Source organism: Octopus bimaculoides, chromosome 24, assembly GCF_046866305.1.
Source record: "Octopus bimaculoides isolate indiv1 chromosome 24, ASM4686630v1, whole genome shotgun sequence".
Taxonomy (NCBI): Eukaryota; Metazoa; Mollusca; class Cephalopoda; order Octopoda; family Octopodidae; genus Octopus; species Octopus bimaculoides.
Window position 1 is genome coordinate 26,925,366 of NC_142951.1, and position 25,822 is coordinate 26,951,187.

Sequence of the window (25,822 nt, forward strand, 5' to 3'; positions counted from 1 at the left end):
TTCTACTCTAGCCTCAGGCTGAACAAAGCCTTGTGAGTGGATTTGATAGATGGAAACTGAAAGAAGCCCATCATACGTGTGTGCATGTGTTTGCCCTGTTGCTGCCACCACCAGCACTGTTTAACAGCTGTTGGTTTGTTTTTATCCCCATAACTTAGCAGTTCAGCAAAAGAGACCAACAGAATAAGTACCAGGTTTAGCAAAAAAATAAAATTACTGAGATCAATACATTCAACTAAAAATTCTTTTAGGCAGTGCTCCAGCATGGCCACAGCCGCGTGACTGACTGAAACAAGCAAAAATATGAAAGGTAAAAGATACCTAAAAAAGAAAAAAAAAAAAAAAGGTGAAGAAGAAGGGATTCTTGAATACTGACCTCAAGGCTGTTGTCAATTCTTGGGGTCATGTTCAGAAAGTCAGTTTCTAGCAAATTAGAAGAAATAGACAAAAACATTCAGTAATGATTATAAGGGAGTCCTTATCACCTCCAACACGAAAATATTAAAAAAAAATTCTTTTAATTTTAATTGGAACGAATCCAGACATGTTATCGTCCTCTCCTGACACCAAACCTTGGACATAATTCTATCGATTAATGTGCCAAAATTGCCTTGATGCCCAGTCATCCGCTGATAAAAGAGTATGGTATATTTGGCTATACACTGTCCTGTGTACTTTATCTAAAGTCTAGCAGTATTTCGTCCATCACTATGTTCTGAATTTAAATTCTGCCAAGGTTGACCTTGCCTTTCATCCTTTCGGGGTTGACTAAATAAGTACCAGTTATGCACTGGAGTCGATGTAATCGTCTTAATCCCTTCCCCCAAATTTGAGGCCTTGTGCTTCCAGTAGGAAGAATTATTTGCATTGAATTGCCATCAAATAGAAAGATTGTGTGTGCGTGTGTGTGGTACGTTACCTATTTCGGTATTCCCTACCTCTAACCATCTATGATCACTTTACACTCTAGTAAACATATCTAATCCCACCCCCATCCTCCTAATATTCACCTTCTAGTACAATGATTCTCAACCATGGTCCATATGGCCCTTGGGGGTCCACATAAGATTTTCTCCTTAAAATTTATCTGCAGTAAATTGGTTAAACTTCTAAAATACACAAAATATTAAAATTTTTAATACAATTCCTAATATCATCATTATCATTTAACATCCGTTTTCCATGCTGGCGTGGGATGGACAGTTTGACAGGAGCCACCTGGGCTCTATTTTGTCTATTGTGGCATGGTTTCTACAGATGGATGCCCTTCCTAATGACAACCCCTTTACAGAGTGTACTGGGTGCTTCTATGCATTCGTCTGACATCTATGCTTTCATCTGGCACCAGCACAAGTAATATTTAATCATAAAAATATAATTTGAATTTTTTAAAACATTAGATAGCTAGGATGATCCCTCCGAGTGAAACAGGGATCAAAACTATCTTAGTACTTTGAGAGTATGTCCTGACACCTCATCACCAACAACATCTCCCTTTTTCCAGCTGGGGCAGCCATGTATCTCCTCCAGAGCAAGACACCTTGTCCCTATACCTCTATCATACTCTTACCTCTGAACACCCGACATTAAGGCTACCTCCCTTAATATTAAGCAAGAGACGGAGGACTTTAACCCTTTAGGATTTAAACTAGCCATATCCAGCCCAAATATTCTTCCTGTTTTATGTTCAAAGTGGCCCAATCTTTCACACCTACCCTACAACGTTAGTCTAAAAAAATATATAGTTACATAATCAAAATCTCATGGCTACAAGATAATGCAGGATAAATTCAAAATAACGTGAATAAATAAACAGTATATTTGATAGAGTAACCTAAATTCCAAAGGGTTAAGTTCATTCAATGCAGCAGCTGTGGGCTGGTAGGGACCTCGTGGCAGGCCCTACATCAGATGGCTGGACATGATTGGGGAGGATCTCTAGATGCATGACGTTACCTTGGAGGAGGCAGAGGGACGGGCACAGGACCGCCAGCAATGGAGAGCACTGATGAACTTGGTCGGCTCTACACATGAAGACGCCTCTGGGACCACTAACTTGGAATGACCCCAGCCCCATAGAGCAAGAGCATGAAGCCAAGTCCTCAATACAATATCCCCACTCAACCAAGACATCTAGTCTTGCAAAGCCACATAGCAACCTCACTCGTGCCAGCAACACAAAAAGAAGCATCCAAAACACTCTGTAAAGAGGCTGGTGTTAGGAAGGGCAGCCAGCTGTAGAAACTACATCGAAACAGACAGGAGCTCAACACTGCCCTCTCGACCCAGTGAATCCTGTCAAACTCTGCCAGCATAGAATACAGACACTAAGTGAGGAAAGAAAGAACAGGAGAGGGAAGGAGAAAAAAAGGAAGATGGAGAAAGATAGATACATACATACATAGACAGAGTAAGCAAGCGAGAGAGAGATGCGCACACACACACACACACACAAAACTTACTTGGTTTTCCAAGGTCAACATGTGGAAGCTTTGTACTTGCAGAACCCTTTAAAGACAACAAAGATATCTCCTTGAGATTGTCTTCTATCAGATCTAGAATCGGTTGAGCTTCTTCAGGATCTTCAAGTTCAAACTCGCTGTCCAGCATCTGCAAATCCTCTTCCTTCAACTCAACAGGGGGCTGCTTAGAGCTGTCGCCCATGCTTAACATTTGCATCTGAAGGAACGCCTGCGTCACATCCAAACGACCATTACCTGCAACGGACAGCTTCCTCTGGGCGTTATCAACATTTCCCAAGGCATGGCGTCGGACTAACTCAATGTCAGACAACCTGGAAGACCGAGAGAGATTGGCTGTTTCTTTGGCAGAATCAACATTGGTTTGATTGAGAGGATTCAACAGAGATTCCATTCCACCTGCAGTAAAAAAAAATATAGATTATGAAAGAGTGTGTGTGTGTGTGTGTGTTGGGGGTGAGGTGGAATTTCACCATTTAGTGTTTGTTTTTCATGTCCTGGGGGCAATTTACTCAACTAAAGGCGGTGCTCCAGCATGGCCGCAATCAAATGACTGAAACAAAAGAACATTGTTCAGGGTTCAATCCCACTGTGGCAAGTCCCACCTTTTACTATAGCCTCAGGCCGACATAAGACTTGTGAATCACATTTGGCAGACGGAAACTGAAGGAAGCCTGTTGTGTATATTTATTTCTATTTGCGTGTGGGTTTATCTCCCTCTCCTGCTTGACAATTGGTGTTGGTATGTTTACATCCTCGTAACTTGGTGGTTTGGCAAAAAGAGTGACAGAATGAATAAGAGCCAGGCTGAAAAAAAATAAGTACTAAAGTTGATTCATTCAACTAAAAAATTCTTTAAGGTGGTACCCCAGCATGGCCACAGTCTAATGACTGAAACAAGTAAAAGACTGGAGATATCTCAGACATATATGGCCACGGGCATATGTCATAGTGGTTAAGAGAGCGGGCTACTAACCCCGAGATACCGAGTTCAATTCCAGGCAGTGACCTGAATAATAATAATATCAAAAAATACCTTAGGAATGAGAACCCAGGTTCGAAATTTCCCCAAGACACCTGATGAAGGCTGGAGGGTATATCAGCCGAAAAGTTGTGCTAACAACAAACAAGATGAGGACAAATATCCATCGAAAGTAAATAATGTAATTCCCCATCTCTTAAATACACAGGGTGTCCACAAAGTCTGGGTACATTGGGATTAACACATACTTTAAGAAATTATTATTTCTTATATTTAATTGTTTATGTCATGATTTTATTTACTCCATGTACCCACATGGGGATTAACACATACTTTAAGTAATTATTATTTCTTATATTTAATTGTTTATGTTATGATTTTATTTACTCCATGTACCCAGACCTTGTGGACACCCTGTAGAACTGCATCAGTTACAATGCTTAACAAGAAGGTTGAATCCATTTTTGGTTAAACACAGAAGATTGCCCTCCTTTATTACAAGAAATCAGAAAATGTGAGGGGAAACTTACTCTGAAGAAGTTCATCCGGAATAAGACCAAGAGATGAAGCATTTGAGAGAATAGAATTCTCAGAATAAGCAGATATATTGTAAGATTCCACTGCTGGAAAATTTGGTATAATGGTAGCAGATCTGTTATAAAAAAATACAAAAAAAGGTTTAATTTTTAGAAAGATTCTTTGCCATCACAAACAATAAATAAAATATAAATAATCAGTGCCACATAAAAAACACCCAGTCCAATAAGAGACAGGATGGTCATGATTGGAATGCCTTCAATCATAAGAGCTGCCATACGAGAACTGTCCTAGAGTTAACCATTGTTTGTTGTTGGCACTCCGTCGCTTACGACGTCGAGGGTTCCAGTCGATCTGATCAACGGAACAGCCTGCTCGTGAAATTAACGTGCAAGTGGCTGAGCACTCCACAGACACGTGTACCCTTAACGTAGTTCTCGGGGATATTCAGCTTGACACAGTGTGACAAGGCTGACCCTTTGAATTTACAGGCACAACAGAAACAGGAAGTAAGAGTGAGAGAAAGTTGTGGTGAAAGAGTACAGCAGGGTTCGCCACCATCCCCTGCCGGAGCCTCGTGCAGCTTTAGGTGTTTTCGCTCAATAAACACTCACAACGCCCGGTCTGGGAATCGAAACTGCAATCCTATGACCGTGAGTCCGCTGCCCTAACCACTGGGCCATTGCGCCTCCACTGAGTTAACCATTACCAGCAAATAAAGACATAATATAAATGGTAGTCTTAGATACATCACCATTTAGCGTCCGTTTTCCATGCTAACAAGGATAAGATTGGTCGACTGGATCTAGTAATCCAGAGAGTTGCACCGGGATCCAGTCTGATTTAGCCTGGTTTCTACAGTTGGATGTCCTTCTTAACACCAACCACTGTATAATGAGTGTGTCTTACGTGCCACCGGCACGGGTGCCTTTTGTGTGTCAGGTGATGGTAATGGCTGGAATTCTGATCATAATCCTGTTCAATTAAATCATCATCATCATCATTGTCGTTGGTTGGACGATTTGACTGAGGACTGGTGAAACCAGATGGCAACACCAGGCTCCAATCTGATTTGGCAGAGTTTCTACAGCTGGATGCCCTTCCTAACGCCAACCACTCCGAGAGTGTAGTGGGTGCTTTTACGTGCCACCAGCACGAAGGCCAGTCAGGCGGTACTGGCAACGGTCATGCTCAAAATGGTGTATTTTATGTGCCACCCGCACAAGAGCCAGTCCAGGGGCACTGGCAACGATCTCGCTCAACAACAGCAATCTACAATATATACACGTTCTAATCATTGGATATACTCACTTGTCATTTGTCGTCTCTTTCTGGCTGACATTTCCTAAAGACGTCTTCCCAACTTCCTTACTGACATTCCCCAATGATGTCTTACCAGGCTTCTTGCCAGTTTTCCGGGGGATGAAACTCCTGGAATAAAAAAGGTAAACAAATGGAAGTAAAATAACTGATGTCATAAATACAGTTCCCTATCCAAGAACAGGCAAGAGAGTGGAGGCGCAATGGCCCAGTGGTTAGGGCAGCGGACTCGCGGTCATAGGATCGCGGTTTCGATTCCCAGACCGGGCGTTGAGTGTTTATTGAGCGAAAACACCTAAAGCTCCACGAGGCTCCGGCAGGGGATGGTGGCGAACCCTGCTGTACTCTTTCACCACAACTTTCTCTCACTCTTTCTTCCTGTTTCTGTTGTGCCTGTAATTCAAAGGGGCCAGCCTTGTCACACTGTGTCACGCTGAATATCCCCGAGAACTACGTTAAGGGTACACATGTCTGTGGAGTGCTCAGCCACTTGCACGTTAGTTTCACGAGCAGGCTGTTCCGTTGATCGGATCAACTGGAACCCTCGACGTCATAAGCGACGGAGTGCCAACAAAAAATCCAATTGGCAATGGTGGGAGTCTGTGAGGGGTCCAGTGGAGTAAAATAGGAACCAAAGGGGTCCATAGGCAGAAACATGGTTGAGAATCCCTGTGTTAGACTAAAAGCCTTCAAGGCAGTGCTCCAGCATGGCCACATTCCAATGTCTAAAACAAGTAAAAAAATAAATAAATAAATATGTTTAAAAACAAACTTTACCCAGGATGTTTGAAAGTTGCATTTGTAGTTGTTGTATTCTGTGTTTTCGTAGAAGATTCTGAATGTGAAGGGGATTTCGTGGCAGAAGTACAGGATTGTGTTGTCACTTCCTTCCTAAAAAAGAAGAATTAGGGAAAAAAAAAAAAAAAAATTTTTTTTAATTTTCTTTCATAAAAATTTTTTTTGTTGTTTTTTTAAATCACTGTAGAAATCAACATTTTAAAGATTACAAATTTTCAGCTATTACCCTCACTGATGGTTCAATTAATTGAGACAGATATACAAGGGGTGCTGAATAGTTTCTGGTTTTAAAGGTATTGTGAAATGCCTGGTTGGAAGCCCAACCTTCTGAGTTCTTTTACAGGACTTAGAAAAACTTAAGGACTGCTGCAATAAGTGTGAATCTGAGATGGGAATATGATGGATAAAATCATAATTGACTGATCCTCCTGTATTTTCTTTTGCCCAAAGCCAAGAACTTTTCAGCACCCCCTCATAAATCAGTTTCAAAATTTGGCACAAGACCAGCAACTTTGGGGGAGGCGCAAGTCGATTACATCAACCCCAGTACATTATTTACATTTGAGGATATTTGTCCTCGTCTTGTTTGTTGTTAACAACGTTTCAGCTGTGGCATAATGGTTAAGAGTGTGGGCTACTGACCCCAAGATTCCAAGTTCAATTTCAGGCAGTGACCTGGATGATGATAATGATAATAATAACAGCAAAAAATAACTTAGGAATAAGAACCCAGGTTCGAAATTTCCCCAAGACACCTGATGAAGGCTGGAGGGTATATCAGCCGAAACGTGTTAACAACAAACAAGATGAGGACAAATATCCGTCAAATGTAAATAATGTATGCAATTCCTCATCTCTTAAATACAGAACTATATTATCGACCCCAGTGTTCAACTGTTCCTTATTTTATCGTCCCTGAAAGGATGAAAGGCAAAGTCGACCTTGGCAGAAAATGAACCCAGAACAAAATGCCACTAAACATTTTGCCCAGCACTAACAATTCTGTCATATTGAAATTTCAACAGTATGGAGAAATGAAAAGGAAATACTTACTTTGCAGTTGATGTAGCAAGAGGAATCGGTGAACTACAGATGGTCTCATTAATAAAAGAACCAGTTCGAAATATTTTCTCTTTCACTAAACTTCCAGTAGTTGGTGATTGAGACACATTTCCAGCCATGCTGGTGGCACCATCTTTGGAAACAAGAAAAAATCACACAAAATGTCTGAGTTGAGTACAAATAACATTATATTTTTTCAGATCGTCAACTTCATCTCCACACATGAAACAGTTTTAGATTATTTACACAACTTTTTTTTCATCAACTTGATCTTTGATTATCAGATGTCTTATTTTTTGTTATGTGTATGGTGGGCAAGAAATAGGATCCAGTTGCTTTTAATTTTGTAAGTTGTGTCTTATTCTTAACTGCTTGTCATGTCTTATAAAGGGTATAAGTTACAATTGCAAAGTATAGTCTTTAAACCCAAACTGTAGCATGTTAGGGTGGAGAAGTGTAATCTGATGATTGAAAAGTTTATCCCTATAAATTTCATTAAAAAAAAAAAAAACTACTATCTATAGAATGAGGTTAAATGGTAAAACTAATTTAGAATCTACTAACATTTTGTTCTTAGAAACGGAAGGTCTTCTACTGAAAACCTCCTTCATTGAAGGTCTTCAATCTGATTTAGGATTTATGGGAGGGAGGTTAAAAAATTTCCTTTTTTCATCATCAAAGGACTTCCCGTGTCTAAAATGCAAATTTGCAGACATCTTCTGAAGATCCAAAAAAACAAAAGTTTTGAGGGGCTTATAGGCGAAAGTAAAGAAAGTACACGCTCGGTGGTTAGGTTAGGGTTTTTGTTACACCGAAAACAGGTGGTGTGAGTGTTCTTTACCTCTGCCGGGGTTATACGGGGTGATTAAACCAGAATTTCGCCGAATTTATCACTGAAGAGCCTAATTTAAAGATTTTTTTCTTCATTTATTTGTTCTTGAGATATTAATCAACATGTCTCGCCGTCATTACGTGTTCATATCGTAATGATGAAAATGCTAAAGTTCTAGAAATAGACACCGCAATCATTAGTTATTCTAACCCCTCTGCTAGAACGCGATATAGTTAAATGGTCGTCTTTACACATCTCAATCAAACATAAAAGATGTAGCCTCCAATCTGTCTAGATTGGTAGTAACTCTAAATAAGAACAGACTTCGTCTGCGACAACCCTCCAAACCTATACAAACATGGAAAAGTGGTTAAGTGACGATGATGTTGGTTAAACCAGGGGTTTTCAAACTTTTTGGCTTGCGGACCCCTTTATATTTCAGGCTTTACCTTATAAACGCTTATGAAATTTATACATAAATATTTGCTTAAAATAACATATATTTTTACATTTATTTATTTAACAGCATTTAACAAATAGGTTTATTGTCAATTAAAAGATTTCGATTAAAAAACATATATAAAATCAAATTGCCATTAAAAAGTATTTGCTGTCCACGGACCCCCTGTCTTGTCCTTGCGGACCCCCTGTGGTCCGCGGACTAGTTTGAAAACCCCTGGGTTAAACAATCACGTTTTAATAGACGTTGATAAAAGAGATACATTATGTTCCTAAATGTTATTTACAACTTAATTCTGTGCTATATAGAACTAAAGTTGTAAAAAATTTTAAATTAACCTTATTTCGCCCTAACTGTAATTCACAGCTGACATCCGCCCTGAGCTGTTTGGTTTTGGTCTGAGATGACGGAAAAAGTTATTGTCGAAGAGGACAATACGAGAATAGAGACATGATAGGAATAGCTTAAAATAATTCATATCTGACACGAGATAATGGCAATGTACTGTGATTCCACTAACGTGGAATGCCTCCATGGCTGGCAGAAGACTTCGGAAGTACAGCAGAGCAATAGATACGTGTTGGACGAAGAAAATACTTCATCAGAGACAAGAGAGAAAGACCTAAGATGAGAACAAAAAACAAAAAAAACAAATTTTCAACGAATTGTAAAACAAACTAGAAAACTTGTGGTGGCTGGAGGGAAATCATATACATATATATATTTTTTTAAGAGGTCTTGGGCCAACAGGTTTTTGGGATCTGACATTACGCCATAAAGCTAAACCCTTTATGGATGGGATACCTAAGGTAATCCCAAAAACCGGCCTTCCCCCCATTTTATTATATATATATATATATATATATATATATATATATATATAATTATAATAATAATAATATTAGGGAAAAATCCAAAATTACAGGTAAAAACTCAATTAAAATCAATTTATAAAAAATTAAAATTAAATTGAGCTTTACAGAGTAAAATATATATAAATATATAGTTTTAGGGAAAAGAACCAAGGTTCATGCTTTTAATTATTAATTTTTCTATATGTGACAGTGGATTTTCATTGATGAGTTCATGAACCTTGGTTCTTTTCCCTAAAACTATATATTTATATATATATGTGGCCTGTGTGTTTTCTGTACTCTGGTTATTATTTTTTGTCTACGTTTTGTTTGCAATGCCCTGTACCCAGATATGCACCTATATATACAGGTAGACGTAGATATGCACATACTTGTACGTATATATGCATATACTCATTTATTATTTGTTTTATATATATATATATGCCTCATTTTCTTTTCCTTTCTTCAAATTAACTGTTCTTAAACCTTAGTTCCCGATTAGCCATAAACGAAGCAGAATATATATCTTATATACGACTAACGATTAAGGATATGATAGATGGATGGATAAATATATACACGCAATTAAATCTGCCTACATGTACAGGTTTGGTTTATAAAAACAACAGTAAATATTGTAACAATGACAAGAAGATATAAGTGAATAAAAAAGGAAAAAAAACACTGATTTATACTTAATCTCACCAGTAATTATGTTGCTCAGTGTCCTATTTGTTGTTGTCTTCAATAACGAAGCTAATTAAGGACTTAATTAATCCAACAAATTTGAAAGATTTGAAAATTCCGCGCTTTAAAAAGCAACTGACTACAATTGCGAGGTTAATGCCAGCGAAGACTCTGATTGGTTGATATTGTTTGAGAGTGTTGACTCATTTTATGTATGTATACAATACACACATACACACACAAAAGCACACACACACAAACACAAGCACACACACACAAACACAAGCACACACAAACAGCAGCAGACACACACAGATTGCTTCTGCTGAATATTAATAAATATCTATATATATATTATATTCACACAATATACACACCCACTTGGCATTCCTATATATATATATATTAATCTTCCGTTCTTTCCTGCTTGTTGGTGTGTGTGTTTATCTTCCGTTCTCTCCTGTTAGTTTGTATGTAATCACATTCATAGTGATTAGCGAAAATAAATTTGACATTTACTTAGGAACTTCCTTAGCCTAGTTCAGTTTTTGCTGGGTCTCGAAGGACCAGGGAGGTTTTTCTTTCTTCTTCCCTTTTATTATTTTGCTTATTTATTTTGTGACCATATGTGGGTTTGGGACTCAGTGCATTCTGCTGGAATCGATAACTTTCTAACATTTCCCCAATCCACTCTGACTGGTACTTACTTATCGACCCCGAAAGGATGAAATGCGAAGTTGATATAGGCATGATTTGAACTTAGAATGCAGAGTGATGCCAACTCATTTTATCCGATGCTGTTAGTACACTGCTAAGTCGATCAGACACACACACACACACACACGTAATATATAATGTACTGTTCCGTTATAGGTGGGATCAACAAAAAAGTTCTTCATCCAGAGAGATAAATATCATGTAATGCATGCAGAATTTAAATTCGAGCAACTATTAGTTTCGTGTTATGAAAACAAGATAATCTGACAAGCTTGTAAGTGAAGAGCAACCGACTCGCAACCAATGCTCGGGGGCTTAATAGGTTCTATATAGACAGAGAGCCATAGGCAGCTCTCTCTCTCCCTCACACACACACACACACACTCTCTCTCTTTCTTTTGTGCCAACGCACGAAATTCTCTGATCTCTGTTAGCAGGTGAAATATATATTCACATAATCATTATAACCATTCGCGCGCGTGCATTCGCGTGTGCAACTCGTTCCTTGCCTTCTCTCATCGTCTCCTCCCATAGCCTCTGTTTTCGTCCGTACAAGGAGCTTCACTCTGAGGATTGCCCGAAGGTCTGCTAGGTCAACTTTTTCAATCTCCTTTGTTTCCTTGTACTTCCCCACGAAGTGGAGGCGCAATGGCCTATTGGTTAGGGCAGCGGACTCGCGGTCATAGGATCGCAGTTTCGATTCCCAGACTGGGCGTTGTGAGTGTTTATTGAGTGAAAATACCTAAAAGCTCCACGAGGCTCCGCCAGGGGATGGTGACGAACCCTGCTGTACTCTTTCTCTCACTCTTACTTTCTGTTTCTGTTGTGCCTGTAATTCAAAGGGTCAGCCTTGTCACACTGTGTCACGCTGAATATCCCCAAGAACTACGTTAAGGGTATACGTGTCTGTGGAGTGCTCAGTCACTTGCACGTTAATTTCATGAGCAGGCTGTTCCGTTGATCGGATCAACTGGAACCCTCGACGTCGTAAGCGACGGAGTGCCAACAAACTTTTTGTGAGTTAAAATCCCATTTATCAGTATCAAACGCCACTCTTTGAGTCAAATTAGCAGCAGTCGATATATATTCACTTTTAATCCTTTAATAATTCTGTTTGTCCTGACCCCAGGACATATCTTTTAAGCCTAGTACTTATTCTGTCAGTCTCACACACCGAACTACTAAGTTACAAGGACGTAAACACACCAACCCCGGTTGTCAAGCGGTGCTGGGGGCATGAGGACAAACACAGACACAAAACACACACACACACACATAGATAGATACATACATATATACGGCGGGCTTCTTTCAGTTTCCGTCTACCAAATCCACTCACAAGGCTTTGGTCGGTCCGTCGCTATAGTAGAAGACACTTGCCCAAGGTGTCACGCAGTGGGACTGAGCCCGGGATCATGTGATTAAGAAGTAAACTTCTTACCACGCAGCAACTTCTTGCCTGTGCCTACAGAGAAAAAAAAAAGCAAAGAAAAATGAGAAAAGTTAGAGAAACAAATCGAAGTTTCGAAATTTTTACTGTTTTAAGAATTGTAATTTCGACTGTTTAAAGCAAAAATCAGGATAATTTTTCAAAGACAAAAATAGTTAGTGAATGGGGTGCAAAAGTCCAGAATTTCACTGAAACACTAACGCCCTGACCTAGGAAGGATTTGAACACAAAACATAAAGAGAAGGAAGAAATCCCGCTAGGAATTTTGACTGAATTTCTAACCACTACCGTTAAGTAAAAAAAATACATAGGTTCCAGCGAGTTTCGAACTCGCGACCTTCTGCGTGTTAAGCAGATGTGATAACCACTACACCATGGAACCCCTTAGTAGATAAATGGTCTAAATTATATATTTATAGAAAAACGTTACGGGTAATAAGGACTACTTCAGGGAAATATTTATTTTGTTTTAATTGACTATGTTAATTGCGAACCGTTTTTAGTGCAGCACGGTAAAACGAGAGTAGCAGTGGTATAGTTTCGGTTTCAATATCTCAGCCAGTTCAACTACTAGTAATATATTTTATTCCCATACCCGCCCCGAGCAGATTTATGATTAAAAGAATTCCAACCAAAACAATTCCCTCTTTTCTTAGATAGTAATAATAATAATAATAATAATAATAATAGTAAATGATTTAAAGGAAATTTGGGTAAAAGTAGAGGAAAAGCGGCGTATTTAAAAATGCGAAAAGCAGTAATAGGGAAAGCAAAAATTTGATTGCCTTTCCTGAATTACTGAAACGAATTAATGTTTCGAAATAAATTATTTTGTAATTCGTTTTCAATCAGTATTCAGAATCTTATGCTTCAGACATCGGAGATTCCGACAGCACTAACAGAAAAACAAATGTTTGTAATGTATCCCTTCTTTTTTTCCAGGCTTTTGTTATTAACATATAACACTTCATTTGGAAAATAAAAATTCTTCTTTACACAAAGTGTTGCATTTTATACGACAGGAAAAAATACCAATGTGTCGCATTTATGTAGCTCTTTATCATTCTCGTAAACTATATTCCGAATTTCTGTAGCTCTTTATCATTCTCGTAAACTATATTCCGAATTTCTTGAATTTTAACACGATTTAATTTATTTATTCGTTTCAGTAAATTGGGACAGCCACGTCAGATTTTCACCTTTCCTAATTATAATTTCTCCACTCTCATGCCGTGTTACTAGTTATCTCTCGCGGGTCAAATGATCTCGTATTGACTCTAACCGTGTTTAACTTCATGTCAGACCTCACCAAGCAGAACTATGAATAGAAAGTATTCTACCTTTCCTAAGATTACATTATCCAAGGTGTCTGTCCGCTAATAAAGCGTATTATTGAATAGAGATTTGGCTGCCCTTTCGAGAAGATGGGGCAACAACGATCTTGTTGGTTCGTTACTGGGCATTGTTTTAATACCTCATTTAAACGCAGATTTTTTTTTTATCTAATCCACCTCGCCAAAAAAACTAAGGTTTTGACATCGAAGGTTATTTATTCTGGAAAAAATAAATCAATAAGTTAATCTACTCTTTTACTTGTTTCAGTCATTTGACTGCGGCCATGCTGGAGCACCGCCTTTAGTCGAACAAATCGACCCCAGGACTTATTCTTTAGAAGCCTAGTACTTATTCTATCGGTCTGTTTTGCTGATCCGCTAAGTTACGGGGACGTAAATACACCAGCATCGGTTGTCAAGCGATGTTGGGGGGACAAACACAGACACTCAAGCATATATATATATATATATATATATATATATATATATATATATATATATATATATATATATATATACATATATACGACGGGCTTCTTTCAGTTTCCGTCTACCAAATCCACTCACAAGGCTTTGGTCGGCCCGAGGCTATAGCAGAAGACACTTGCCCAAGGTGCCACGCAGTGGGACTGAACCCAGAACCATGTGGTTGGTAAGCAAGCTACTTACCACAGAGCCACTCCTATTCATTTATTTATTTTACCTACTGAATCATGTGGAAAAAGTAGTGCCCATGATTTGCAAGCCCTCAGAAAGCAGTGTACAGGATGCTGTTTATGTTCGTTTCAAACTGTTGCTCAATACATACAAGGAAAGCATAAACCGGGGGAAGATTCCAGAGGGATCATTATCACGGGGAAGAAGGACTAGATCAGTGGTTCTCAGCCAATTTTTATTCGATGTTTAAAAACTAGTTTTATTGATACTTCTTTCAAAATTCCTAATTTGTTTTTCACAAATTTACTTGTACAGGTTGAAAGACTCTTGCAATAAATACATCTGAATCGAACCTATTTCACGAACTCTTAATATACTACTGTTGATCCCCGATTTATTACTCTGCTTGTGTGGGCCCCCAAAATCTTATATGGATCATCTGGGAATCGTATGGAGCCGGTTGAGGACTACTGAACTAGACGTCAGTGAGGTAAACTCAACAGGAGTGGCAAGAGTTAGATAGACGAGTAGGACGGGGTGCTTGAATGATGGCGGCGCTATTCATAGGAGCTGACAGATGAGACCAGCCAGCTCCGCGGAATAAAGGCCATTATCAATATCTATAAAACACAAGATGTTTGTGTGTGTGTGTTGTGGGTTATGCACGTCCACAAATTAGCACGCATGTCGCTCCAATTTTAGGAGGACATTGTTCATGACCCTAGCTGTGTTTTTGTCAACTTTTTCTCACAGAGGCACCCGCGTATAGCTGTAAAAATCGATAAACTTTTACCAATTTTGAAGTTTGTTGACATGGCGAAGTCAAATCTGTGCGTACGTGCGTGAAGGAGAGAGAGAGAGCAAGAGAGAGAGAGAAAGAAAGAAAGAAAGAGAGGGAGAAAGAAAGAAAGAGAGAGAGAAAGAAAAAAGAGAGAAAGAAAGAAATAGTGTTTGTGACAAGGGGAGAAACAGAGTGTTTGCCAAGCGTCTAAAAAAAAAATAATTAAAAAGTGGAAGAGGGAGACAAAGCGGATAAGGAAAAAAAAAAAGGAACGAACAAGTGGAAGAGGGAGACAAAGCGTATTACGAAAGAAAATGTAGCTAAGGAAGACAGAGTAAAATGCATTTTTTTTCTTAAACATGAGATATAGTTTCAAATATAAGATGTTTTTGAAAGACACTATATTCTATAATAAGATTATATATACTTTCTCACACAACAATTCAAATATATTTATTTTAAATCATTTATTTATTTTAAATCGTTCATCTTTCTCCCCCCCCCTCTCACTCTCACACATATACTACTTTGGGAGCGAAAGAGTTTTGTTTATATTTCACAACTATGAAACAAAAACGTATGTAACAATTCGTCAGTCACCCCACCCCCACCCCCCAACCCGTTTTTCGGACCACAAAAAGGGTTTGGTAATTTTTCAGATTAACACCCGCACGATTTCCACTAGGGTGTTACGGTTAGGATTAGGATTAGGGTTGGGGTTACGGTTTTAGGGTCAGAGTTAGGGTTCGGGTTTAGGGTTAGGGTTAGAGTTAACATAAAAGGGACAGGCTCCCTATTTTTTGGTTAATGTTGTTGGTAAGCTTTCCTAAGTTACTCCAATCCAGATCCCCAATGCAAACCTTCAGATCAACCTTCTCCTATGCAGATCTCTAATGCAACATTTAAAAAAAGAGTCAATAAGTGAAAATAACCAATAAACTGATTCCTTATGGGATTTTCCAATCAAATTGCCAGCAAACCATTTTCAGCCAAACCAATTTCAACGGATTTCGCTCAAATCTGATGTTGATGTTACTTATTTTGGTTTGAAATAAAGGACTTAATCATTTAATAATCCTAGCTTAATCCCGAACAGCGCCGGGTTATACTGCTAGTAGTAACAATAAAAGAAAAGACAGAGAAAGGAAACAGTTCACCTGGATTAGGACCCATAAATGCCCTAAGCACTTTAAAGATTTTGGTTTCCCCAAAATATATGTAATTCAATATATAAACAATAATAGCCATAAAATAAATTTTTATCTTTTTAAATGAGAAAAAATAACAGTAAGATGGAATATAATGTTTATTTTTGTATACTCTTTACTCTCTTACTCTTTTACTTGTTTCAGTCATTTGACTGTGGCCATGCTGGAGCACCACCTTTAGTCGAGCAAATCGACACCAGGACTTATTCTTTGGAAGCCTAGTACTTATTCTATCGGTCTCTTTTGCCGAACCGCTAAGTTACGGGGGCGTAAACACACCAGCATCGGTTGTCAAGCGATGTTGGGGGGAAAACACAGACACGCAAACATATACGCACACATACATATATATGACGGGCTTCTTTCAGTTTCCATCTACCGAATCCACTCACAAGGCTTTGATCGGCCCGAGGCTATAGTAGAGGACACTTGCCCAAGGTGCCACGCAATGGGACTGAACCCGGAACCATGTGGTTGGTAAGCAAGATACTTACCACACAGCCACTCATACACCTTTTATTTATATTTGAGAGGTTTTCTCCCTTTTTTTTTTTAAACTGCAAAGTCTTTGATCAAATCCTTGCTATGAACACTTTGAAATTATATTTCCAATTATAAAAGTCACTTCGAATATTATTGTAGCAAGTTTAATGTGATTTGTTTTGTGCCGTAGACCATTTACCATTTCTGTGCTTATTTTGCTTAATAGCTAATCCAGCAGTGCGTGTCCATCTGTGTTTGAATGTAAATCAAGTGAACGACTCTTCTTTGGATTCAGTAACTGTTTGAGGCTGAAATATTTTCTGGCTCTGAAGAGAAGTGACAGCCTTTGGAATGCAGTTACGATATGAATGTGCTTTCGCCAAGAGAAATCTTCAATGAGTGTCACCCATCAATTGTCCCCGTTACTTCTAAGTAAAATATTTGTTTTTAGGGTACTATATGGGTTCTTTGTAGTCTATTGATGGATAGAATTATGGGACCCAAATAAAATCAGCATACACTGATTGACCTGACATATTTCCTGCATAACATCGTTGTAGTTTCCCGTTGTTACTCTGAGTGTCTGTGCATCATTTTACTTTATTATGTGAATTCTTTATGGGCGTTATGAATGCTGTGAAGATAATTATGTAACTCCTTGTAATGCTGTCTTCTCTGTAAGGCAGTGAGCTGGCAGAAACGTTAGCACGCCGGGCGAAATGCTTAGCGGTATTCCGTCCGTCTTTACGTTCTGAGTTCAGATTCCGCCGAGGTCGACTTTGGCTTTCATCCTTTCGGGGTCGATAAATTAAGTACCAGTTACGCACTGAGGTCGATGTAATCGACTTAATCCCTTTGTCTGCCCTTGTTTGTCCCCTCTATGTTTAGCCCCTTGTGGGCAATAAAGAAATAAGAAACGTTAGCACGCCAGGCGAAATGCTTAGCGGTATTTCGTCTGCCGCTACGTTCTGAAGTCAACTTTGCCTTTCATCTTTTATGGGTCGATAACATAAATACCAGATGAACACTGGGGTTGATGTAATCGACTTACTCCCTTCCCCTAAAATTACTAGCACTGTGCCAAAATTTGAAACCAATCTTCTCATGTGTGGCTGGTAGGAAAGGTAGAAGACATGGTAATCGTTATTTTTGTTGCAGTAGCCAGGTTGCTAGGTGCCAGACGAAGGGTTGGGGGAAAAAACTTGTGCTGCAGTATCTGGAGAATACCGGAAGGGTGTAACTGAGATATCTACATGTGAGGCCATCTATATGTTTTGACAAGGTTTTTATGATATAAAATTGAGAATTATTTCATTAAACGGGTATCTTAAGACCCATAGACTCCGGTTGCAATAAGAATATTTCCTCTAACAAGCTGAATTCCGGGGGATTTTCTTCTCTTACCAAAACATTTAAGAATGTTCTATATGGCCTTTAGGTGCAAAAATTAAACTTTCCTTTTGGCTGTCAACGCCCATCAAAAATTGAAAATTGATTGACTCGAAAATGTCAGCAGACGTCATAATAGAGTCCAATTTACAATTAATATTATTAACTATACCATTAATCGCTGGTGGTAATTATCTCTCGTCAATATTGCCAAATAAAGTAATATCATTCGCCAGCGGTGTTGATCTGTGAATTTTAACGCTCCAGGTTCGGATTCAGTTTGTCTGCTACATGGTCAAAGACGTTCCAGCGATGATTATGCGTGAGAGACAAACTTCATAGAGGGATTGTGTAATGTATATATAAGTCTCAAAGACTTCAGGAGATGTCCTCAACGGAGACAGAAATTAGAACATTCATTTTGTACATTAGTTGGTCATTACGGGAAGACTGCGGAAAGAGGTAAAAAAATAGTAACCCCTACAGGTTTCGACGAGGATCGAACTCGCGACATTCTGTGTGTGAAACAGACGTGATAACCACTACACCACGAAACCTGCATCGTAAGTATATTGTTTTTTAGCTATTTAAAGGCAAAAAGCCCATTAATTAGTTTAACCTTTTATTACGATTTTTATTGTTGTTTTTAAGTGTTTTGGAAATGTAACATAATAATACGTCTGATTCAAGGTAATAGTTTGGCCAGCACCTAAAACTATAATTAACTCACCGCAGATGTTTATAAATAGAACTATACTGGTAACCAAGGCTTGGAGAATGCATAACCACCACCCCTATTGGGAGAATAACAGAACCAATATAGAAACATTGGCGCCCATTAGAGCTATATTGTTTACATTTAGAAAAACCACAGTTTATACCCACCCGCATCGTCTTTGTGTTTATATGTTCGTGTGTGTGTGTTTGTGTTGTGTGTGTGTTTCGATATATGTTTATACATGAACGTGTGTGCGTACATATGCATGTGTGTGTGCGCGGTTTAGAGCGGACGGAGTTGCGTACAAAATAATTACGGTGCTGTTGGACGGAGAAACACCTTGGATCCACGTCAACAATAACCAGTGAGAATAATATATTTGGAAAAGTGTTGCTGCTTAGACTCCCATATCCAAGGTCAGAGATGGGGGGAACTTTATATATGTTGCAAGGCTGACTTGACAGTCCAACAAAAGCATAACAAAAGCACTCTCATGTCATAATGACATTTTGATAAAGGTCTCGTTCAAATGGAACTGCATTCGGACAAGGCCGCACTTCATTACATAACTATATCAAATTCTACTTATATTACAATATATGGATCTTTCTCAATTGACGGGCACCACTTGTTTTCTTAACGAAACACTTTCAAACTTGGGATACTGGTAGAATGTGTCATATAAAACATCTTTTTCTCTTAGCCTTCTTAACAAAAATTTCTACATAAATGAAAAGTGGTGCCCGTCAATTCAGAAAGATTCCATTATATTACAGCGTGTGTATGTGTACGCGTGTGTGTGTGTTATTTGGTTATTGTTGGTGAACTTGTTGAAGAACAATAATACATTTACTGAATATGTATAAAGATGCAGAGGTTTAAATTTACGAATAATAATGATTCGACTGGGACCTCATGTATAGAAGCGTAATGAGGACAATATGCTGATAAGACTCTCAACAGCATCCATGATATAAAGGAAAGGAAAATATGCCAAGAGATGAAACGAATGAAAACATAACTAGTAGGATAACAAATTAAAGCAAAAGAAAGAATCTATGATGTTTTGATAAGGATTGAACCTGTAATACTCTTTGTGGGAGGCAAACGTGTTAACCATTACACAACGTAACATCTGCGAAAAAAAATTTAAAATTATAAATATTTAAATATAAACCGCAAGCATAAGTTTTATATTTTTATTTTTATGGATAAAACGTAGATAAATGGTAGTAATACGGGAAAGTAAATCTAGTTGTTTAATAGTTCAGTTATTTAGAAGTAATTACAGATATAAATAAATATAGTGCGTAGTCTGTCATTCAGCAACATCTCTGCATTTTATCTATAGCAGAAAAACACTCGATTTATGAATCATTATCGATATCTGAAAACCATCGTTGTGATTATTATAATTATTTTTACTGTTGTTGTTATTTTATGAATACACGAAGTTATTATACAATGCATATTTATTTTGCTAAATATTTATTTGATGTTATACTTGTGTATATTCGTGCGTGTGTGTGTGTGTGTGAGTGTGTGAGAGCGAGAAGGGAGAGAGAGAGAGAAAGAGGAAGTGAAAGACAGATGTGTGTTTATACGCACGAATTGAAAACGAAAGTGAAACTAGGCTGACTATTTTCAAAACAAAGAACGTAGCTGTATTTGTGTAAGGGCGAAAGAAAGGGAGATAGAGCGTTGATGGGTGCATGCGTAACAGAACGATTTTCAATACAGATGTAAATAAATCTACGCCATCTATAGTAGTTCACTTTATGAGGCTGTGATTTTTATTCATTTCCGAATTGTATTAACCAAATGAACGAATTTATATATTTGCACTTAGTGAGATGACACTCGTTAGCAATTAAATCTGGGTGAAAATATATAGAATGTGAAAAAATTGGCACCAGGTTCCGACGAGGATCGAACTCGCGACAGTCTGTGTGTGAAACAGATGTGATAACCACTACACCACGGAACCTTACGAAAGGGCAAATCGCAATTTTAAGTATTTAAACGTAAACCAGAGAAAACATTTTTACCCCTTGTTTTCAAGATTGAGTTATAAAAACATTGTTTGAGACAATATCAGAAATGCCAGAATGGAAGGGTCTCCCATATGCAATAAAATGAACCTGGAATACTTGATCAAATGGAATTATCGAAGCAGTTTATGAAGCATCTTCTAACGGGGATGTTTAAATTTTTAAAAAGTCAATTAGCAATGGAGATAATTCTTCAGAAATTAGTTAACCAAAACTTTCGGTAATTAAAAACAAGATGAACTGGAATGATTTTGGCCTTTAAAACCAAGTAGTAAAAAAAAGTGAAAACGGACATGTTCCGACCATATTAAGCCTTCTCAGCAAAGAGTATCCGATTTCATCAGGTTGATGAAACTGAAAGCAATAAGAACATACATGCGAATGAGTATCTGTATGTGTATATGTGCTTGTTTGTATATATACATAGCTAGCTAGCTATCTAGCTAGCTAGCTAGCTAGATAGATAGATAGATAGATAGATAGATAGATAGATAGATAGATAGATAGATAGATAGATAGATAGATAGACACACACACACACACACACACACACACACAGACAGACACACAGACACACACAGATAGATAGATAGATAGATAGATAGATAGATAGATAGATAGATAGATAGATAGATAGATAGACAGACTTATACATACTATATAGATATATGCCCACATACATATAGACATATATACATATATATATGCATATATATGGTCTTTATATGTGCATATATATATATATATATATATATATATGCACATATATATATGTGCATATATATATATGTATATACATGCACATGTATATGCATATATGCATATGCAAGAATATGTGAGAATGAGTATGCATATATATGCATACATACATACCGTATTTTAACGTGTAGAAGGGACCCTTTCTTGTCAAAAATTAGGTTTAAAAAAATATGGGAGTTTCTTATACACGGATAGTATTATAATCCCTTACAAAACCATTTTCAAAATTTTAAGCCCAAAAATTAGGGGGTTCCTTATACACGTTAAAATACCGTACATACATACACACACGTGCGCGCGTGTGTATCTATATTGTCATGATTTTATGGGAGTCATCAAAATTGCTTGATCTTTTTTTTTATATTCTAAACGAACAGCAAGCTCAGTTCAGTCATTTGCAGATAGAAATAAGCATTAAGCAACAGGATTGTCACCAAGAGATGTCTGTATTTAAGCTATATTAACAACAACACGACTGTCATTTCGAGCTGCCTTTGTATTCAAGCTGCGACAATAAACAACATCGTTATAACTAACTTACACCAATAACACATTTGCCATCATTGTAAACAAACACATCATTTATATGACATCATCGTTATTTTATTTCGAAAATAACAAGTTGTATAAGACTGCCTAATGAGCATTCTTTCGTTTTGGCTCCGCAAAACGAAGGAATGCCTATTAGGCATTAAGGAATGTCTATTAATGCATGACTCTTTTTTTTATATGATTTGTTTTATAGTGTACCTTTGGTCTTTTTTAAAAATATATTTGTTTATGCGTTGTGTCTGTGATTGTATGTGAGTTCGCGCGAGCTAAGTAAAAGCCAAAATGAAACTAGAATGAATTTCATGTAAACAAACAGCGTAAACATGTTTATAGGAGCGAAACGGCGACTAAGCGGAAACGCAGTTATGCAACAACGGTTCTCTTACACAGATGTAGATAAACCTGTAGAAGTTATCTTTTTGAGGTTGGAATGCTCATTCGTTTACAAATAAAATTAAGTGTGGAAGCGAAGTCAATTAGCACCCATTTAAGAAATAAATTTTAGCAGTAAATCATTGATAGAGGGAAAACGCAGAAGAAAAATATCCCACAGGTTCCGACGAGGATCGAACTCGCGACATTTTGTGTGTGAAACAGATGTGATAACCACTACACCACGGAACCTACGAGTGCAACCTTATGACAGTAACGTATTTGTAAGCATTATTTATAAGTGAATCTGGGACAATTTTTTTATTTTTGTTTAAGGATGAAATTTAAGAAATAATGGTAACATAAGAAATTGAGAGGCTGGTAGTTTAATTGTTTGGTCAAAAATAAGCATTAGCATTGTTTATCTCATCTTACATCTCCGTTTCTCCATATTACAGTAAAAAAATCGATTTAATCAACATAAGCTAATAAGACATTTGCTATCGATGAAAACAGGCGTTTCATAGAATATCATAGATATTTTATTTTAAAATCATTATTATTGTTATTAACGTATGTGTTTATTGTCTAATATCCCTTTAGTATTCGAATATATATTTGTTTTGCGCTCGCGAGTTCGTGTGCATTTCGTGGCGGGGACGGTTCACACGCCAAAATTGAAAACGAAAGTGAAACTAGTCTGAATCAAAGCAAAATAAATGTAAATAGGTTTGCATGAGACAGCGTTGATTTGCTATTTCGTGTGAAATTGTGATTTTCATGCATTTCTAAATAATCAGCTTCCATTTGAGTAACGAATATTAATAGTAGATTGTAAGATGAGATACCCACGATATGAAAAAAAATTACAAATCAACAGGTTCCGACGAGGATCGAACTCGCGACATTCTGTGTGTGAAACAGACGTGATAACCACTACACCACGGAACCCACGATGTAAACAAACGTAGTCATTAGTATTTAAATCAAAACTAAAAACATTATTATTATATCTTTAACCCTTTATTTCGTGGATGAAATATAGATAGTGGCGAGATGAGAAAAAAGAGCTCAGCCGTTTTAAAACTGGTTACAGACGTAAACATTAGCAACAGGATTGTGTCCATTAGAAACCTCTCCGTATTATACCCACAACAGACAAAACGAAATCAATATAACCAGCATAAACCAGTTGCTATTGATATAAACAATCGCATCACTTACGTAATATCAAAAGTACATCTTTTTGAAATAATAATTATTATTGTTGTTAACACGCGAAGAATCATATTTTGTACCTCTAGGTTGTCTTTTTTTCTTTAATATTTATTTTCTGTATAAGTCTCTGTGTATGTGCGTGCACGCGCGCGTGTGTGTATGTGTGTGTGTGTGCGTGAGTGTTCTCGCTTGTGAATTGAAAATAAAAGTGAAACTACACCGATACTTATCAAAACAAAGATTGTAAATCTGTTTATGTGAATGGCAGAGTAAATAAATTGTTGTGCGTGAAACAGTAAGTAGTACTAAACGCAAAGTACTACACTATGAAACCTGTCCAAACATAATTATATATTTAACCCTTTTAACGTACGAAGCAGATCACGAAATTTTATTACCGTTTACTGTGGAAAGTAGTTTTAGCCCAAGGATTGGCGGGGGAAAAAAAAACCTCTCGTTATGCTGCAAGAAACGGAGACACCCCCAGTGACAAATTTTCAGATATTTTAATTATTCATAAATTTCATCAAATATCTCTTTTCGGAGCAACAATCAATTACTTTTAGCGGTCGATATGAAAACTGTACGCTCAGAGGATATTGAAAAAGTATTAGAGAAACAGAAAATATCAATTTCACTTCTTTTCTTTTTATGGATAATTTACATCATTAAAGGTATGACCAGGAAATTTAATTACTTGTTCAAAAGGCTTAAATGCAATTTGAAAACCTGACAAATGTACTATCATCAGTTCTTCGGCCCTTTCTTACCCTCACCACCGATCATACGACTGAGAGGTGGCAACCGACTTACTATAAAAGAAAGTGATCGTAGGACATCAGGGATAGAATTGGTTTAGATGAAAATCAAGTCACCCAAAGGCGGACTCCCAATAAAGGTGACATTTCAAAAACAGAGGAAGGACCCCGAAGAGTCACTACTTCGGTGAGTCTGGCTGTCTTAGAGTGTCAGAAAATAACAAACCGAAACACATGCACGGCGGGAGTTCCTCTTCTGAAGACTTCTCTTGCAGCCCGCTTACTCTGTGGCGAGTTCCCGCTGACTATCAAAAGGCATCTCAAAAAACGACGATTAATTTCACATTTTGTGACATCGATCAGTTGCTAATTAAGTAATAATTAATTATCGGTTAATTGTTAAGCATTATATCATTTGCTGGGGCAAGGGAGTAGAATTAGATACAATGAAAGAAAAAAACCACTGCTATCTTTCTACAGATATTTATGGACTCAAAACCATTATTGATTGTATCAATGAAAAAAAAAAACTTTTGTGTGGTCGTTCGTCCTGCTAGAACTAACAGCCAAATGTCCTTCAATCCTCTCTCTATCAGCAAAAAATATCACAAAAGCAGCAAAAATATCACAAAAACTGTTACTCAGAGTTTCACGTTCCCGTTCGTCGGAAGCAAAACTGTCCGACGAACGGGAGGGAATGTGAAACTCTGAACAACAGCTTTTGTGATATTTTTCCTGCTTTTCAATAAAGTACATTACTCTACCTCTGGTATTCGAGTACTATTTTTTTCCACTTTGCTTCGCATGTCATTTTAAAGATTTGGCTGGTAATTTTTTTAATTAACATAAACATTTATTTAAATGAAAGAAAATTACCGGAGAACTTTCAGCCAATTCTTCCAGATCATTCTGTTAAAACTGTATTGAAACCATCTGTGGGGATTTTTTTTTTTTTTTTTTTTACAGCAACTGGTCACACACCACAAGGTTTAATGGGACCTACTGAATCAAGCCAACACGCTCGCAGCGTTACCACAGACGATGGCGAGGCTAAGGTGTTGGAAAAGCCAAGCGCCCTCACGGGCATCACCTGACACCTCGGTGAGGCGAGCTGCCAATGTTGGAAAGAACTTCGCGGTTAATGGCCCAATCCCTTTGAACGTCACAAACACCACAGGTTGGAAGAGATAGTTCACTGTCAGGTCCCGATACTTCAGGGTTTTCATCTGTTCGGCTACGGAAGCAGTGTCCCTTCCATTAACTGCAGCATCCAGGATGCGGGAGGGACCAAAGGAATCTGGTCTCTTTTCATCACTTCTGGGTAACCCAGACCGCTCCAGAACTGAGGGTATTTTAATCC

The 25,822-nt window shown here is 37.7% G+C and overlaps 1 protein-coding gene and 5 non-coding genes across 7 annotated transcripts in view; all 6 read right to left on the reverse strand.

Annotated features, from left to right (window-relative positions):
- Positions 1-10,342, reverse strand: part of LOC106878833 (uncharacterized) — a 53,254-nt gene extending 42,912 nt beyond the window's left edge. The window contains exons 1-7 of one of the 2 annotated variants that reach the window (XM_089341343.1): positions 10,034-10,342; positions 7,171-7,312; positions 6,097-6,210; positions 5,311-5,430; positions 3,993-4,114; positions 2,463-2,879; positions 377-423 (exon numbers count right to left, since the gene is read on the reverse strand). In XM_089341343.1, the coding sequence (XP_089197469.1) occupies positions 377-423; positions 2,463-2,879; positions 3,993-4,114; positions 5,311-5,430; positions 6,097-6,210; positions 7,171-7,298 (948 nt within the window). In that variant the 5' untranslated portion in view covers positions 7,299-7,312; positions 10,034-10,342. The remainder of the gene's footprint in view (positions 1-376; positions 424-2,462; positions 2,880-3,992; positions 4,115-5,310; positions 5,431-6,096; positions 6,211-7,170; positions 7,313-10,033) is intronic. The other variant, XM_089341344.1, reaches the window with a different exon arrangement.
- A 2,149-nt stretch (positions 10,343-12,491) lies between these two features.
- Positions 12,492-12,564, reverse strand: Trnav-aac (transfer RNA valine (anticodon AAC)). Its single transcript has one exon. It is a non-coding gene; the product is annotated as a tRNA-Val (tRNA).
- A 5,954-nt stretch (positions 12,565-18,518) lies between these two features.
- Trnav-cac (transfer RNA valine (anticodon CAC)) lies at positions 18,519-18,591 on the reverse strand. The gene has a single exon. It is a non-coding gene; the product is annotated as a tRNA-Val (tRNA).
- Positions 18,592-20,666: 2,075 nt separating this feature from the next.
- Trnav-cac (transfer RNA valine (anticodon CAC)) lies at positions 20,667-20,739 on the reverse strand. The gene has a single exon. It is a non-coding gene; the product is annotated as a tRNA-Val (tRNA).
- Positions 20,740-22,665: 1,926 nt separating this feature from the next.
- Positions 22,666-22,738, reverse strand: Trnav-cac (transfer RNA valine (anticodon CAC)). Its single transcript has one exon. It is a non-coding gene; the product is annotated as a tRNA-Val (tRNA).
- A 626-nt stretch (positions 22,739-23,364) lies between these two features.
- Trnav-cac (transfer RNA valine (anticodon CAC)) lies at positions 23,365-23,437 on the reverse strand. The gene has a single exon. It is a non-coding gene; the product is annotated as a tRNA-Val (tRNA).
- Positions 23,438-25,822: the final 2,385 nt, after the last annotated feature.